We start from the raw sequence: 17,968 nt of genomic DNA, 5'->3' as shown, positions 1-17,968 counted from the left end.
CGGTCCTATAAAATTTTCCTTTAAGCTTTAATGAAATACGCCGATCACATAAGACCCCGGACGCACCTCTCCACTTCATCCACCCTATTTTAATTCTTTGGGAAACCTCATCCTCTAAATCACCTCTTTTATTTTTTTGAATTTTCGTATTTAAAAAATATATTATCTAAAAAATTAAAATTATAAATTATAAAAAAATACTTATGATATAAATGTGATTATCACTTATGTTAAACTACATTTAGAGGTCTACAATCCCATGTATTCATATTTTGATTATCATGCTTGATGTATTTTTTTTTATTTAAATAATTAAATAAAATATTATAAAAAATAATATTTTATTAAAAATTTATCTTTTTTTTTAAATGATGTTTATATTATGTAGTTTATTTTAAAAATACAAACATGTTTGTTTGAGCATTGTATATATGTTATCTTAGAACAAAGTGTGTGTTTTGTTGTTTTATAAATTGTTTTTACATGTTTTTATGTATCTAAAAATTATTCTAATGATTATTTGGGAACATTCATGTATGCCATGAAACAAAAATCGATCGACATGGTCGAAATATCGATCGATATGGTCGAAACAAAACCAAGCCACTTTTCGACCTATCTACGCTATTTTGACCTACCGAGCGATATCGCCCTCTATATTTCGACCTCCTTTGGAAAATTTTGCTGATTTCTCTTGCTTTTATCCCCTTCTACACCTAATTTCTAGTATTCCATTTCCTTCAAACACTTGATTTGCTCCTCCATTTGTGCATTTTCTCAAATCTTGCAAGGTGAGTAACCAACTTCCTCATTTTTTTATTTTTGTTTCATTTGTGCCTTAAATCATGTTAGATTGTTTCCAAATTATGTATGTTTACTTTAGAGTGTTGATCTATGAATTTGTAGTGTCAAAATTATTTTTTGATTCTTCCTACTTTTTTTTTTTTTCTGTTATTAAAAATTATTTACTAAATTATGTATACTGCTAAAAATGTATATGTATAGTACATGTATAAGCTTCAAATGAATGTATGTGAGAGTTGAGACACCATATTGCTGTGATGGTGTTGAATTAATTTTTTTCTATTAATTATGTAATTTTACTGTATTTAATATATATTTAAATAATTAAAAAATATTTAAATATTAAAAAAACTAATTAATTTCTGTTTTAAATTTAAAAATAGCGGAGTATTAGTGGAAGCATGTATGCAATTTTTGGAGCATGTTGTGGATATTTTTAAGATAGTTTATGTGTAGAATAGACTTGTAGCTCACTAAACTTTTAAGTAATAACATTCCCGCTTCTTCTCTAATTCATGTACTATATACTTGGAATGTTGGATACTTGGATGTTACATTTTCAGTAGTTTTTTAGTAAACTAGTAGTTCTATAGTGTTTATTATGCTTGAAATAGGTAGTATGCAAAAATCCAAATCAATTTGAGTGCATTTGAGGCTCGAAATTGACTTTTCAAGAGTCGGATAAAAAGTATCCAGTTTCGGTCGAAATTACCATATCGATCGAAATTTTTTCCTTGATGTATGCATTTTAATGATGTACACTTGTATCTTAAATGGCAACTAGTGGGAGGGGTGGCACTGGTAGTGGGACTCAGGACATTGCTTGGCAGCATGGGGATCCATTGACTGCTGACAAGAAAAAATCCCAATGCAAGTATTGCCTCAAGACTTTGAATTCTGATGGTTCAACCAGATTAAAGCAACATTTGGCTGGTGGCTACAAAGATGTTTCCAAGTGTCCCAAGGTTCCTTATGAAGTGCAAAAAGCAATTGCAACAACGTTAAAGGGAGGGAAACAAAAAAAGGACGAGATGGCACAAAAGCAAAGGGAATTTAAGGATACAGTGTTGTCTAGACCTTTTGTTGATGTTGATGATGAGTCAAGCGACGATGAAAAGAGGAGGGTTATGGGTGTTGAGTCACGGGCCAAGTGGAGACAGATGAAGGCTACAATGGAAGCTAACAGACAATCCTTACATGTTGAGAATCTGAGGCAATATGAGCAAACAAGAGGAGCAGGTGGTTCGGGGTCAGGGGCATCCATGCCACCTAGACATAGTTTTCATGGAAGTGAGAGGATCGAAAGGAGGAGGAAGACTAGACATTATGATGCCACATTTGACCAAGACCCCTCCCTCTTCAAGTATTGTAAACATCTATCAAATAAGCATTCCATATATGTTTGTTGGAGGTAAAGAAGGCAGTAGGGAGGAGGAAGCTAGGTTGGCAATCAGCAAATTCATGCTCTACAACAACATTGCAACCAATGTAGCCAAAACACCATACCATCAAGGGATAATCAATGCAGTTGCTATGGCAGGTGTAGGCGTTAAAGGCCCAACAACTTGGGAAGTAATGAATAAATATTTACCAAAGGAATAGCAGGAGGTGGATGAATACATTGGTTCATTAAAGGAAAAATGGAGTACATATAGTGTTACTGTGATGGCTGATGGATAGATTGGTCCTACTAGACAGTCCATCATTAATTTCATGGCGAGCTGCAATGGAAAGACATCCTTCCTTAAGTCAGTGGATGCCTCAGATAAAATCAAAGATGCTGACTACCTTTACAGGCTTCTTAGGGAGGTGGTCCTCGAGGTAAGGCCAAAGAATGTTATCCAAATTGTCACAGATAACATTGCTAACTTTAAAAAAGCTGGTGAAATGTTGATGAAGAAGAAGAATAGCAGAATCCACCTCTTTTGGACACCATATGGAGCAAATTCGATTGATCTTATGTTGAAGGACTTAGGAAAAAGAAAGTCAATCAATAATGTGGTTGACAGGGCTAAAAGGGTAAGTAATTTTATTTATAACCTTGGTTATGTGCTGAAGATGATGAGGAACCACTGTAAGGGTGATCTAGTCAGACCTGGATTGACTAGATTTGCCACCAACTATGTAGCTCTGAAAAGCTTCCAGAAGAAAGTGGTGGGTCTACGGCACATGTTTGCAAGTGAGGAGTGGTTTGATTGGCATGAATCTAGCCATCCTAATGCAGTACTAGCTCAACAAACCATTGCTGATGATTCCTTTTGGAGGCAGCTGAATAGGACAGTGGGCATTATAGAGCCTATTGTGTTTGTTTTAAGGATGGTGGATTCAGAGAAAAAGCCCACATATATGCTGCCCTCAAGCAAATGAAAGAGTTCGTTAGAGCTGCTGCCCCTAGCTCCTTCAAATCCTACGAGAGGATCATCGATAATAGATGGGATACGCACTTGATGCATCCTTTGCACTTGGCTGGTGAGTCACTTTTAAGTCTTTAAGTTTTTGTTAATACTTTAATTTACATTCTTAATTTGTTATAACTTAAAATTTATAATTTGTAAACAAGTAAACAACCAAAACTAACCAAACTTTTTATTTCCATAATGCAAGCTTACTACCTCAACCCAAAGTACCATTACAAGAATGATCTGGGGCTTGATGTAAGGTTGATGAATGCGGTGCAAGACGTGGTGGAGAAGCTTGTGTCAAATCCCGTCATGCAAGGGACAATTAATGGAGAGGTGAGAACTTATTCAATTGTTTCTTCAACTTCTTGCATTAGTGCATTAAGCATATACATAATACAATAATTGAAGAATTGGAGTACAAATTAGGGAGTTCATGGATGCCTCTAGGAGTTTTGGAAAGCCTTCTGCAGTTGCAACTAGGAAAAAAATGATCCTGGTAAATAGTCCATTACTATAAGTCATTAAGTCTATAACTCTATAAATGATAACTGATAAGTTATATAAATATTAAGATTTACTTGCCTAATGCATTCTTATTTTTGATTATGTAGCTGACTGGTGGGTGCCATATGGAACTAGTGTGCTAAATCTCAGGGACATAGCAATTAAAGTACTCTCACAAACTTGCTCATCCTTTGGTTGCGAGAGGAACTGCAACACCTTCTTGCTCATCCATAGTAAGGTACAGAACAGATTGGGGAGTAAGAGGCTCGAGGACTTAGTGTATGTGAATTACAACATGAGATTGAGAGTAGGGCACATACAAGATGATATAGATGACGACAATCGTGAACCGATTGAGTTGATATATTCCACGCCCCCCCCCCAAAAGATAAGGAAGATGATGTCATATATCAGTGGGTTAAGGATCGAGGTGGCCCAGTGCTGGATGGGCCAAGAGGGCAGCCGGATCCTACCATTGCTGCTGTTGCTATGGGCCTAGATGTTGTGGCTGAGCATGTGTCTTCTGATGAGGGTCAAGCTACTGTAGCAGCATCAAAAGGACCAACTATACCATTTGTGGAGCCACCTGGTCGACTTGAAACAACTGAGGTGACAACCAGTAGTGGGGGTTCAGATGATGCCGATGATAACAGAGGGCCAAGTGGCCCAAGTCAGCCATCGAGTCATGGAGGCAATCAGGCTAGTGGTGTTGCTGGTGGAAGTCGGCGTCAACAAAGGGAGTCACCTCCACCAGGTCCGAGTCATCCGAAACATACGAGCCACAGTTCCCTATCTCTCGGACTTATGCTAGGAGTAGGAAGAGCATATCAAACCAGGGGCAAACGAATGATGAAGCGAGCATGCATGATCTTGAATTGAACATGGGAAGCATGAGCCTAGATCATGGTCATAGTGATTCACAACAACAGAGTTTGGACACTTGCCAGTCATCAGGGTACCAATACGGGGATCACAGCACCGGGTCAGATTATAGTGGGTATTCTTCTTATGGAGGTCATGCTATTCCTCAAGACCCTGCACCTGGAGAGTACAAATATGGGAGTGAAGGTGGGTTGTTAACTAAGTGGTTTAGAAACCCCTACCCACATACTCAACAGCTATATGAACAACAAAAACAAGAATGGCACTTTCACCCACCCACGATTAACGGTTATCCAGAGTGTTATTCCTCCAGTATTCTGACATGGAGACATATCAGTTCCATATAAACCGATATGTGACATACTACAGTGATGGGTTGACTTGGGAGTCATATTTGGCCACCGTTCAGAATCAATTGATGCAAAGTGTTGAGTGATACTCTTATAGTCTTGTAAGTTGTAAGTTGTAATCTACAAATCTTGTTACTCTTGTCTCTTGTACTCTTGTTGTGATTGTAAACTTATGGATTATGATTTATGACTAACTAAAAGTCTAAAACTTCTTATGGTTGTAAAATTTTGAAGACATTTAACTATTTAAGTTATTTGATAGTTTGATCACTTGAATACTTGATGTGTAATGTTAATGTATTTAATACTTGATAACTTGAATTACTTGATATCTTTACATTACATGTTGTCTAACCTTGCATTTCACAGAATTTCAGTTTTACAAATAGGGTCACAGAATTTAGGTTTTACACATAGGGTCGACTTAGAAGACATAGTTAGGGCTATTTTCTCACAAATCTAAGGCCACCAATGTGTTCAAAAGGCCTTAAATAGGCTAAATACCAAGTTTTAGCCCAACTGGGGCCCTAAAACCCACCAAGATGGGCCACCGAGATTACGCCCATTTTTTGGTAGATCTCGACCGAGATCTCGCTTTTTCTTAGTGGCGAGATCTCCCACCATGGGTATAAGTGTTATCATCCTAGTTCTCGTCGTTTTTTCGTCTCTATGGATGTTGTGTTCTAGGAACAAATTTCTTTTTTTTCCCTACACCTCTTCAAGGGGAGAGTTTTAGTGAAGAAGTTCTAGTGTTGATTCCTCCTTTTAATATTTCTCTTGAGATTCCTGCAGATGATCCTCCTTTGGAAGATGGAATGACCGGACAGGAACAGCTGGTGGATGATATAAAAGGGGAGACAATACCTCTGAAAACTTATCAAAGAAAGCAACGAGTGACCCCTTCTGAACCAAGCCAATCAGAAGCTTTGGTTCTTGGCCCTAAACAATCCGTTCCTCCAGGTGAGTCTGTCTTTGACCCTTCTTCTAATCCTACTTTGGACTTACCAATTGCATTAAGAAAGCAGCCTCAAACTTGCACCAAACATCCTATTTCCAATTATGTTTCATACCAGTCACTATCTCCAAAATTTCAAAACTTTATTTCCTCTTTGTCCTCTACTTATATTCCTAACACTTGGCAGGAAGCATTATCTCACTCAAACTGGAAGCTATGAATGAGGAAATGCAAGCTCTGGAAAAAGAAAAAAAAAAAAACATGGGACTTTGTGACTTTGCCCATAGGAAAGCAAACTATTGGATGCAAATGGGTGTTTGTGATCAAGCACAATGTAGATGGGACTGTTGAAAGGTACAAGGCAAGATTGCTGGCTTAAAGGCTTCATTTAGACTTATAGCGTTGATTACCAGGAGACATTTGCCTATGTTGCCAAGATGAACACAGTTCGTACTATTATTTCATATACAATTAAAAAAAGGTGGAGTTTACAACAATTAGATGTGAAGAATGCTTTTTTGCATAGAGAACTTCAAGAAGAGGTATATATGGATATACCATATGGATATTCTACTACAGAGACTTATAGGAAAGTGTGCAAGTCAAAGAGGGCTTTATATGGATTAAAGCAATCTCCAAAAGCGTGGTTTGAAAGGTTCTATAAGGCAATGATATCTAATGGCTATAAACAGAGCAATGCAGACCACACTTTGTTTATTAAAAGAGATGGTTCCCACACTACTATACTTTTAGCATATGTGGATGATATTGTGATCACAAGCAGTACTGAGGATGAGATTTCAACATTGAAGACTTTTTTGGAAACTGAATTTGAAATCAAAGACATGGGAAAACTCAAATATTTCCTAGGTTTAGAGTTAGCATATTCTATTAGCGATATATCTCTATCCCAGAGGAAGTATACATTGGATCTTCTTAAGGAAACTGGGATGCTAGGATGTAAGCCTGCTGAGACTCCTATTGAGACTAACCTACACTTGAAGGCAAAGGAAGGAGAACCAGTTGACAAGATAATGTATCAAAAATTAGTGGGAAAATTGATCTATCTATCTTACACTAGACCTGACATCACATTTGCAGTAAGTCTTGTTAGCCAGTATAGCCAGTATATGCATGATCCCTACTCCTCACACTTCGATGTAGTATATCGGATCTTGAGATACTTGAAGACTACTCCAGGAGAAGGAATTTTAATTTCAGCTCATGGACATTTGAAGATTGAGCCATATACAGATGCAGACTAGGCAAGATGTCCAGATGATAGGAGGTCTACCACTGGGTATGGTGTGTATGTGGGAGGTAACCTTGTGACTTGGAGAAGCAAGAAACAGGTTGTGGTTGCGTGGTCCAATGCCGAAGCCAAGTTTAGGGCGATTGCTCAAGGCATTTGTGAGGTACTATGGCTTAAAGGGCTACTTAAAGAGGTTGGGACAGATTTGGAAGTTCCTATATAGTTATATTCAGATAGTAAGTCAGCAATCAGCATAGCTCATAACCCAATATAGCATGATAGGACTAAGCATGTGGAGATTGACAGACATTTCATCAAAGAAAAGGTTGAGGCTGGGTTGATCCAAATCACCTTTGTTACTTCAAACAAGCAATGAGCTGATGTGTTCACAAAGAGCTTGAGCACAAAGGTATTCAATTACATTATGAGCAAGTTAAGTATGATAAATATCTATGCTCAAACTTGAGGGGGAGTGTTGAAAACATGGAGTGAGGTTTTCTAATTAAAATAGGATTATGTTTCCTAATAAGTTTAGAATTTTATTTCTATTTGTTTTTATATTTCCTTTTTCCTACTTGGTATAGGGCATAACTAGGTTGTAACTATAAATACCCTGTTGGGGTCTTGTCAATAAAATACTTTGATGAGCAATTCTTCACATTACAACAGATCTCTATTATCGATGACGAGGGGCTATCCATTGATCAGCCAGTAAAGTATGATGGGATACCTTCCCACTCCACCTTGTGCAAAATCTTTGTGCATCATCCCAATAGCAGCAAGTTCCCCACCACCTTCAATGCTATCTCACCTTACTTGTCCCGCTGCAATAGACACCAACACAGTCACCACCTCTGCCATTAAAGAAGCTGCTGAATGCCCCTGCTAACAACGGGATGCAACTGATGCTATCACTACTAGTACCTTTGTCGTTGCAATTCATGCACCGTCACCTCCAACTGATGCATTCTCATTGCTCCTGCCAGCAACAGGTTGCAGGTACACTGTATCGCCCCCTTACCTCAGTTATGATTGTAGGTGATCCTGTCAATGTCACACTGCCACTGAGGTCAGCCAGTGTCGAGCTCCCTGCCTGGGCAATCCCATCACTCTGGGACCACCTCTGCTGCTCTGCCCAAGAAGAGACTATCTCTGCCTCATCTGATGCTGCCGCTGCAACTGCAAACAAGCCTGAGACTGACCCTGTCCTTGGTGCCACTGCATATGGATCTGGTCTCACAGCTGCAAGTTTGTTTTGTCATCTGCAAAGGAGTCTTCACCCAAGGAACCAGTTCTAACCACCCATTGCACTTTAGCATGCTCTGTTGTCATCATCTCAACTGCGCCTTTTATTTTGGGGCCTGCCCATGTAAATCCCCTTACCCAAGTCACTGCCAACCCCACTGCTATAAGACTGCTTCACCCTCCCCCTTTGTCTCCGCTACATCAACCCCCTTTCCCCTTCCTTGCAACATTCCCCTGTCGAAACCATGAACTCGCCTCCCTTTTTTCCTCTTTGCCCCATCCCCGTTACATTTCCTCTTCAGAGAGATCCTGTGACTAGTAACTGGGTCTCACCCCTCCCTCTCACCTGGGTGAACGGAACCGGACCACCACTTGAACGTCCTTCCTTTGAAGCATCTTGCCACTGTGAACCAAATCAAACCCTCTCACCACTCCCTCCTCCCCCTGGGGCCCACCCCTAACTTTACTAGACCTGACTAATCCACCCTGACCTTTGTTAGACCCATCCAGTCCACCATTGCTTGACCAGACCAATCCACTACTCCCTTGAACCAAAACCCTCATCCCCCCAACCACCCCACCCATGTCCCATCCACCCCTTGGATCTCCTTCTTGACCAAGCCCCCCCCCCCTTCTCCCCTTGGCCTGGCTCTAAACCACTTTCTATCTCTTTCTCCCCCGGTTTGACTCTTCAATTTATCCGAATTTATTTGAGACCCCATCCCCCTATGGAAGCCCACAAACCTTCCCAGGGAACTAGAAGACAACATTAAGAAGGATGAAAAATCATTTGTATATAACAAAAATAATAGGGTTTTTATCCTGTATGGAATGTGGATTAGGAGGTACTACCTTACTTGGAATGATTCTTTCTGCCCCCATGTCTTATGGGGGTTCTGAGGCTGCCTACTCTGTTATTTCCTCTTATAATACAAAGCCTACTTATCATGGAAAGAAAATGAGCCACAACCTTAATGAGAGCATCTCCTTTCTAAAACCTAAATCAGTTAGCATAACCTACCAAAAAATTCATTTTCCTGCAACCAGGTACAAAATTATACGATGTATCTTTGGTATGTCAACTGACGTGTTAAGGGTGTCTTAACATGATCCATGAGCCAAAGCATCAATTCAACAAAAGAGCATCTAATGTGAAACTCTTAACATCAGTTCCTTAATTTATTCAGGCTATTAAAGTTTTTGACAGAATGTGAGAGATGATCTATCAGATATAGGGGTATAAAGGCAAACAGAGATGCACAAGTCTAGCAGGATAAATATCAATCTTCAATGAGAGGTAATGAACTTGTAACTCTTTCTTATCCACTACTTTCAAAGATGATTCAATCAGCTCAACAGATATGCTAAGTGACCAAGACTTCTTCCTCATAAGCCTTGTAGCTGAGGTGGACATACACAATATCAGATTTTGACACAGCCACAATCTAACAGAGACAACAAGGCAATCTTCCCATGCAGAATATGTATATATATATATATAATATATATATATATATATATATATATATATGTACTTTTTTCTTGGTATTGAATATAGAAATCCCCTTATAGCATTTATTTTGCTTCTCCTACTAAAACTTATGTTCAGATACACACACTGTGCATCTTTGTGTATATGCATGATGTAGAGCTTGGAAAAGAGAGTACAGAAAAGCAAATGCACAAACCTGTAGCCAGGGAGATGGGATACCATAGTATGCATAATCTTGGGGGATATCTTGGTTTCTTGCAACCCTCTCCAAGATCTTTACACATTTTGGAAGACAACTCCAGTAAGTATCATGATTATTTGACACTAAAGCAACAAGAAGGCTCATAACAGCTGTCAAGACTCCGAGATCGCGCTCATCCAGAAGCTGTACCATACGATCTGACCTGGAAAGGCATAAGAAGAAACATAATGAATTGGAACACATTACAATAACCTGGGAGTGGAAAACATGCATGTGGATATAAAATACAAAATTGAACTCACCAGCCATCCACATTAACCACATCAGGATTTTTTCTGTACAGACGAAGAAGACACAAAGCAGCCTTCTTTCGGACAAGTGGTCTACAGCTACTGGACATCTGACAACAGATATGCACCATGCATCATCAAGACTCAATTCAAAGCTAACTGAACCAGGAAAGTTGCATTCTTTTTTTTCTTACAAGCAATTTTTGGACATCAGGTGCCAATGATTCAGCAAACTCCCTCCCACCAATATTCCCAACCTGTAAACATGATCCACATAATTAATTTAGAAATCAACAAAAAACAATATCAAAAAGGGTGTAGTTCTCTTTGATTTGAGAACCAGAGAGGGTTCTCCAGAGTTGATGGTCTGCTCTTTGAGCATCTGATTATCATTCAATTGCTTCTTCCAATATGTCTTTATCTTAAGGGATAAATTTGGCAGGAGGTAAGCATTCAGATGCATTACTTGGGGTAATGAATAGAACACACAGTGTTTATTATCCTCCCAAGAGCTGCTAAGAGCTGCTAATTTGGCTATAATAGTTTTTCTCTGGAAAGCTTCTACTGAGATGAGAAATTACCAAATAAAGCTGTTAGAGGGCAAATTTGGGAAAGAAGAGAGAGAGAGAGGATCTCAAGTTAGCACTCGCACTAATTTGAGGATTGAGATAGTAGTTTCCTGTTCTATTCTGGTTTTCTTTTTCCATTTTGTAAGTTTCTGTTGAGAAACACGATTTTGTTGGAATGGCTTATTGATTAGTGTGATCTCAAACCCTCTATTTATAATAAAGTGGAAAGAACACTATTATATAAATACCCTTACTTGGGTAACAAGAAAAAGAAACTTACATGAACAAAAACTCTAATAGAGTTGAACTTCTAATAGAACTCAACCAACACTCCCCCTCAAGTTGAGGCATATATATTAGTCATGCCCAACTTGCCTACAATAGAAATGAAATCTCCTTCTATCAAACCCTTAGTGAAAACATATGCCACTTGGTCTCCAGATCTCACAAAAGGCATGCAGATAAGCCCTTGTTCCAACTTTCCTTTGACAAAAAACCTGTCAATTTCAATGTGCTTAGTTTGATCATGTTGCACAAGATTATTACCAATACTAATTGCAGCCTTGTTGTCACAATATAGCATCACAGGGTTTGGACCTTGGACTCCAATATCTTATAGTAAGCCTTTCAAGCATAGTAGCTCACAAATTCCACGAACCATAGCTCTATATTTAGCTTCGGTACTGGATAAAGCTACCACATTCTATTTCTTACTTCTTCAAGTAACTAGATTACCTCCTATAAAGGTACAGTAACCTGAAATTGACTTCCTGTCTGGAGATCCAGCCCAGTCTGCATCAGTGTATGCTTCTACTCTTAGATTATCAGTGGGTGACAAAAATATTCCTTTTCCAGGAGTTCCTTTTAAATATTGTAGTATTCTGGTAACAGCCTTCATATGAGCTAAATACAGATCATGCATGAATTGACTCACTATCCCCACAGCAAAAGCGATGTCTAGCCAAGTGTGGGACAAGTAAATAAACTCCCCCACCAGCCTTTGGTATCTTCCTTTGTCCACTGGTTCTCCCTCTTTTTCTTTAAGTTTAGCTCTAGCTTCAATAGGGGTATCAGCTGCTTTACACCCCAACATTCCCACTTCTGATAACAAATCTAGGAAATATTTTCTTTGGGATAGGAATATACTCTTCTTTGATCAAGCCACCTCAATCCCTAAGAAGTACTATAACTTCCCTAGATTTTTAATCTCAAATTCTCTACCAAGAAAGTCCTTCAACCTTTGAATTTCTTCACCATCATTCCCTGTGATGACAATGTCATCCACATAAACAATGAGAAGTGTGATGTTAATACCTGATTTCTTGACAAATAGTATATGAACAGCATTGCTTTGCTTGTACCCAATAGAAGTCATTGCCTTCAAGAGGCGTCCAAACCAACATTTAGGAGACTGTTTTAACCCATAATTGACCTCTTCAACCGAGAAACTTCCCTTCAGTATTGTCATCAAAGAAACCATGTGGGATTTCCATATAGACTTCTTCCTCTAACTCCCCATGTAATACAGCATTCTTTACATCCAATTGGTGCAAGTTTCAGTCTTTGTTCACAGCTACAAACAACAAAACTCTGACAGTGTTCAGTTTCGCAACAGGGGCAAAAATCTCCTGATAATCAATCCCATAGGTATGGGTAAATTCCTATGCAACTAGTCTACCCTTCAACTTGTTGACTGATCCATCCATATTTTGTTTAACCACAAACACCCATTTGTAGCCCACTGGTTTTTTTTGGAGGAAGTGTAACCAGCTCTCAAGCATAGAACAAAATTCGGCTGAAATTAACAAAATTTGGGTTGAAATGCCTGCACTTTTCCAAATTGAAACGAAATACAAGGATATATACGAAAATTGTCCCATATCGTATCGTATCGACCAAAATTTTGGTCAATACGATATAAAATATCGACTTGATATGATATTGAGCCAAAATGACACAATGGTATGCTATAAAGTGTCCATTTTCAACCTGTTTTTCGACCTATCGTCAATTTCGAGCCTACCAAGCCATATTGCTTCAAACATTTCGACCCTCTTTTCAAAAAAAAAAATTTATTTCTTTTGATTTCATCCCTCTTTTCACCTAATTTCTACAACTCCATTTCATTCAAACACTAGATTTGTTCCTCCATTTGTGCATTTTCTCAAATCTTGCAAGGTGAGTAACCAACTTCCTCATTTTATTTTTTTTATTTTTTTTGTGTGCCTTAAATCTTCTTGGATTGCTTCCAAATTTAAGTATGTTTACTTTAGAGTGTTGATCTATGAATTTGTAGTGTCAAAATTAAGTATTTTTTTATTCTTCCTACTATTTATTTATTTTTTTGTTATTAAAAATTATTTAGTAAATTATGTATATTGCTAAAAATGTATATGTATAGTAGATGTATGAGCTTCAAATTAATGTATGTGAGAGTTGAGACACCATATTACTATGATGGTGTTGAATCAATTTTTTTTCTGTTAATTATGTAATTTTACTGTATTTAATATATATTTAAATATTAAAAAAAATTTATTTTGTATTAAATTTAAAAACAAAAGAGTATTAGTGGAAGCATGTATGCAATTTTTGGGGCATGTTGTGGAGCCTTTTAAGATAGTAAGTGTGTATTTTATATATTTTTTAATTATTATATATTAAAAAAAATTTTTTTATTTAAAAATAGGAGGTTATTATTAGAAGCATGTATATAATTTTTTGAGCATATTGTGGAGCTTTTCAAGTTACTTAGTGTGTATTTCTTGTATCAGGCACTCTCTTTCTTGTATTTGGTAACATTTTCACTTCTTCTCATATGTAGTATGTACTTTGATGTTAATTTGCATTGCCTTTTTGGTAAATTAGTAGTTCTATAGTGTTTATTATGCTTAAAATAGGTAGTATGCAAGAATCCAAATCATTTTGAGTCCATTTGATGCCCGACATAAAAATATAAAAAAAAAAAAGTGTATAGTTTCGGTCGAAATTTCGACCGAAATTCCAGTTTCGACCGAATGTTCCTTACTCTCAAGTATCATTTTTCTTCATTGCCTACATTTCCTTTACCACAGCTACCTTCCATCTCCGCCAACTTTTAGGAACAGATATGATGATAGAGAGGATATAAAAGCACAACAAGAGTCAGACAAAGAGTCATAAGAGACATATGTAGCTATGGGATGTTGAGTACAAGATTTGACTCCTTTTCTAATAGCAATAGGAAGATCAGAAGAAGAGACCTCAAGGGGAACAGTAGAATCTAATTCTGGAGCAGGAGACTGAAGTGGTAAGGTGTCACCTTTCTCCATCTGCTTTGGCTGGTTGTAATTCTTCCTCTGATAAGTCTGCACCTCCTTATTCTGGTCAATCTTGTTTTGAAATACCTCAATAATGTGCCTCATAGGAGTAGTCTCCTCCTGGCCAGGTTCTTCACATGGTTCTAAAAACGGAGGGGGAGTATTAGAGTCCCTAGGTATACTAAAGTCTCCCCCTGGTCAGGAAACACTTCTTGAACTTCTAAGTTGTGTTGTGGCTGTGTGATAAAAAGGTCTAGGGTTGGAAAAAGCACCTCTCCTCTACGACTCTCCCCCTGGAGAGGTGTATAGTAAGGGCAAGACTCATTAAAAATGGCATCCATGGAGACAATGGTTTTCCTGGAAGGAGGATGATAACATTTGTACCCTTTCTGAGTAGCAGAATACCATAGGAAAATGCAGCATAGGCCACGGGGAACTAGCTTACTATAATGAGTGGTGATTCTGGCATAATAGACATATCCAAAAACCTTTGGAGGAATAATAAAAGAAGAGATTCCCTGAAGAAGCTCATTAGGACATTTAAAACTAAGTATCTTACTGGGCATCCTATTTATAAGGAAAGAGGCAGTGAGGATAGCATCACTCTAGTATTGGTCAGAGACATTTATAGCAATCATAAGTGAACAAGCTATCTCTAAAAGATGCCGATTATTCCTTTCGGCAACCCCATTTTGGGCAACTGTATCAACACAACTGGTTTGGTTTATTATGCCAGAGTCAGAGAGATATCTATGAAATTCACCATCAATATACTTTGTGCCATTGTCACTGCGAAGGATCTTCATAGTGGCATTGAACTGAGTCTTAAATCATATTATGTGAATCATGAAAATATCGAAAAACACCATTTTTTTTGTTTTAAAATATAAATCCTTGTAGAATGAGAGTGACAATCAATAAAAGTGACAAAGTACCTATGGCCAGTAATAGACACACGTCGGCAAGGGCCCCACATCATCAGTATAAATTAGTCCAAAAGTAATAGATTCTCTATTATGAAGAGAAGGTAAATAAGAACAAGTTTGCTTCGCAAAAATGCAGGCTTCACAAAAAAAATCATCATTGTTACAAGAAGAAACTAAATCGGAAACACTTTCTTAAGAGTTCCTAGAGGGGGTTGACCTAGCCTACGGTGCCACTGCTGAAGGTCTAATATTACCGAATAGACATGATTAGGAGATGCAATCAGAGTAGAAGTAGATCATCCAATTGACTCCAACAAATAAAGTCCATTGTCTAGTTTACCACGTCCAATCTCCTTCACCATTACCAGATCCTGGAAGATATAGTAAGATGGGAAAAAAGTCACTTTACAATTCAAGTCATGTGTAAGACTACTGATGGAGAGTAAGTTAGTAGAGTAAGAGGGAACGTGTAAAACTTTAGACAAAGAAAGTGATAGAGAATGTTGAATGGTCCATTTTCCAGCAATGGAAGAATAGGACCCATCAGCAATTTGAACTTTATCTTTTCCAGAAATTAAAGCATTATGTAAGAAAAAAGAAGATGAACATGTCATATGATCTGTGGCTCCTGTATCAATGATCCAGGGAGCAGAAACTGAAGAAACATGGTAGCCTATAAAAGTTTTACCTAAAATAGAAAGGAGTTGGTATGAGTAGTGGAAGAAGCAGTAGTAGAAGTTGTACCGGCAGTAGAAGACTGCAGAATACGTCGCAGAGTAGCTAACTCCTCTTGTGAAAAACCAATGTCTGCAAAGGGTGTTGTGGAAACTGTCTCAGAAAGATTAGCTTTCGGTTTTCCCCTTCTTTGTGCTCTTTTTTGCTCAAAATCGGGGAGGCTTCCGGTGGCAGCGGGCCCCGCGGGAGTTCTACTTTTTTCTTCGTTTGAATTTTTCTTTTCGTTAGCTGGAAATCGGGGATCCATGCGCGATAGATGACACCACCCGCCCAAGCATGGGAAATAGGAGGTTAGTGCATGAGTTGCCATGGAGCTTCCAACAATTGGCATTGGTATGATATGGTTTGTGATAGTGCTCACACTTGACAATCTCCTTAGCCAAATCAGATTTAGTGCTAACAGACTATAAGGCTGATCTCTCCACAATAGGAGCATGAAGCATGGCTAACCGACAGCTCTCCTCACACTGAACAAGGGCATAAGATTCTTTTAGTGTAGGAAAGGAAGAACAACTTTATACTTGCACTCTGATCTGACCATACTCCACATTCAAACCTGCCAAGAAGTCATATACCCAAATCTTATCAACATGCTTCCTATACGTAGACACATCATCTGGATTAGTGGGGTGATAATCCCCATAATGATTCAATTCCTACCAAATAGATCGCAACTCAGCATAATATTAAGCCACAGTCAGTTCCTTTTGGGTAGTCTCATGAAGCTTCTTTCGTAGCTCATAAACAAGTGCATCATTCCTCAACTGTCCATATGTTTCAGTAGTAGCCTTCCAGATTTGGGCTGTAATATCAAGTAATAGGTATCCACGGGTAATATTTGGATTTCATTCAAAAGGAATGACATAATAAGAGAGTCATTCGAGATCCATTTATCCTGTGAAACACTTGGGGTAGTAGGTTTGATAGTAGTGCCTGTAATGTGTCCAAAAAGTCCTCTTCTGACAATAGTCAACTAAGCAGATCGAGACAAAATCAAATAATTTGTTCCATCAAATCTTATGAAATAAGATAAAGAGTGGGGTAATGATCGGAGCCAATGGGAGCAGTAGAACCATCGGTAGTTGCCATGCTGAAAAAAGTTATCTGCAGTTCTTCAGTCTTCACTAAAACGTTGCAAAATGCAATAGCCAAACCACGATTCAAAAAGTTCATATAAGGAACACCATGTTTTTTCCTCCTATATCTATGCAAAATTGCAGAAAGGCCCTGAAAATATGGATAATTACATAAAAATTCCTAAAAACATAGATAATTACAAATAGACCCTATAAATATGAATACTTGCAGATAGGCCCCTATAAAGATGAACAATTTCATATAGGTCCCTGTAAAACTGTGAATTCTCAAAAAAGACCCCTTCATCTATACAGATTTACAAGTAGACCCCTGGTCTGATTTGGTTCATAATTTTGGTTCAAGGAATGATTTGGTTTAAGGGTTGAGTATGTTTTTAAGGAGTTATCGTTTTAAAACTCAAAAGAAGAAAATGTAAAGAGGCTGTAACGAAATCAGAAGAAGAAAAAGATGCAGGAAGCTATCGTTACAAAATCAGTAGAAGCTATTGTTACAAAATCAGTAGAAGGTTTCAGAAATCAGGAGAAGAAAAAACAGAAGAAGAAGGCAGAATATCATTTTAGAAATCAGAACTGCGATGGAGATGGAGTCTACAAATTAGAAGGAGAAGAAAAAAAAGAAGAAGGCAGAATATCGTTTCAGAAATCAGAACTGCGATGGAGATGCAGTTTGCGATGGAGATGGAGTCTGCAATGGAGATGGAGTTTGCGATGGAGATGGAGTCTGTGATGGAGATGGAGTTCTTGTTTCAGAAATTCAGAGAAGAAGAAAAACATTTCAGAAATTCAAAGAAGAAGAAAAACGTTTCAGAAATTCAGAGAAGAAGAAGGCGGAATATGAAATCAGAAGAAGAAGAAGGCGGACGGTTTCTGCGATGGGTTCTAGGACTAGGTGGTGATGTTAGGTTGCAGTCGGAGGTTTCAGTTTCGGTTTCGGTTTCGGTTTCGGTTTCGGTTTCGGTTTCGG

The 17,968-nt window shown here is 38.1% G+C and overlaps 1 protein-coding gene across 1 annotated transcript in view; it reads right to left on the bottom strand.

Moving 5' to 3' along the window:
• LOC149022492 (AP-2 complex subunit alpha-1-like) overlaps positions 1-16,055 on the bottom strand; it is a 104,045-nt gene extending 87,990 nt beyond the window's left edge. The window contains exons 1-3 of the mRNA XM_089150563.1: positions 10,573-16,055; positions 10,391-10,488; positions 10,083-10,290 (exon numbers count right to left, since the gene is read on the bottom strand). Coding sequence (XP_089006689.1) covers positions 10,083-10,290; positions 10,391-10,488 — 306 coding nt within the window. The 5' untranslated portion in view covers positions 10,573-16,055. The remainder of the gene's footprint in view (positions 1-10,082; positions 10,291-10,390; positions 10,489-10,572) is intronic.
• Positions 16,056-17,968: the final 1,913 nt, after the last annotated feature.

Source organism: Hakea prostrata, chromosome 3 (genome assembly GCF_041222555.1).
Source record: "Hakea prostrata isolate BN-2017 chromosome 3, UWA_Hpros_2, whole genome shotgun sequence".
In the NCBI taxonomy this organism is placed as follows: Eukaryota; Viridiplantae; Streptophyta; class Magnoliopsida; order Proteales; family Proteaceae; genus Hakea; species Hakea prostrata.
The sequence above is the reverse complement of the archived record's forward strand: the minus strand, read 5'-3'. Positions and strand labels throughout refer to the sequence as shown.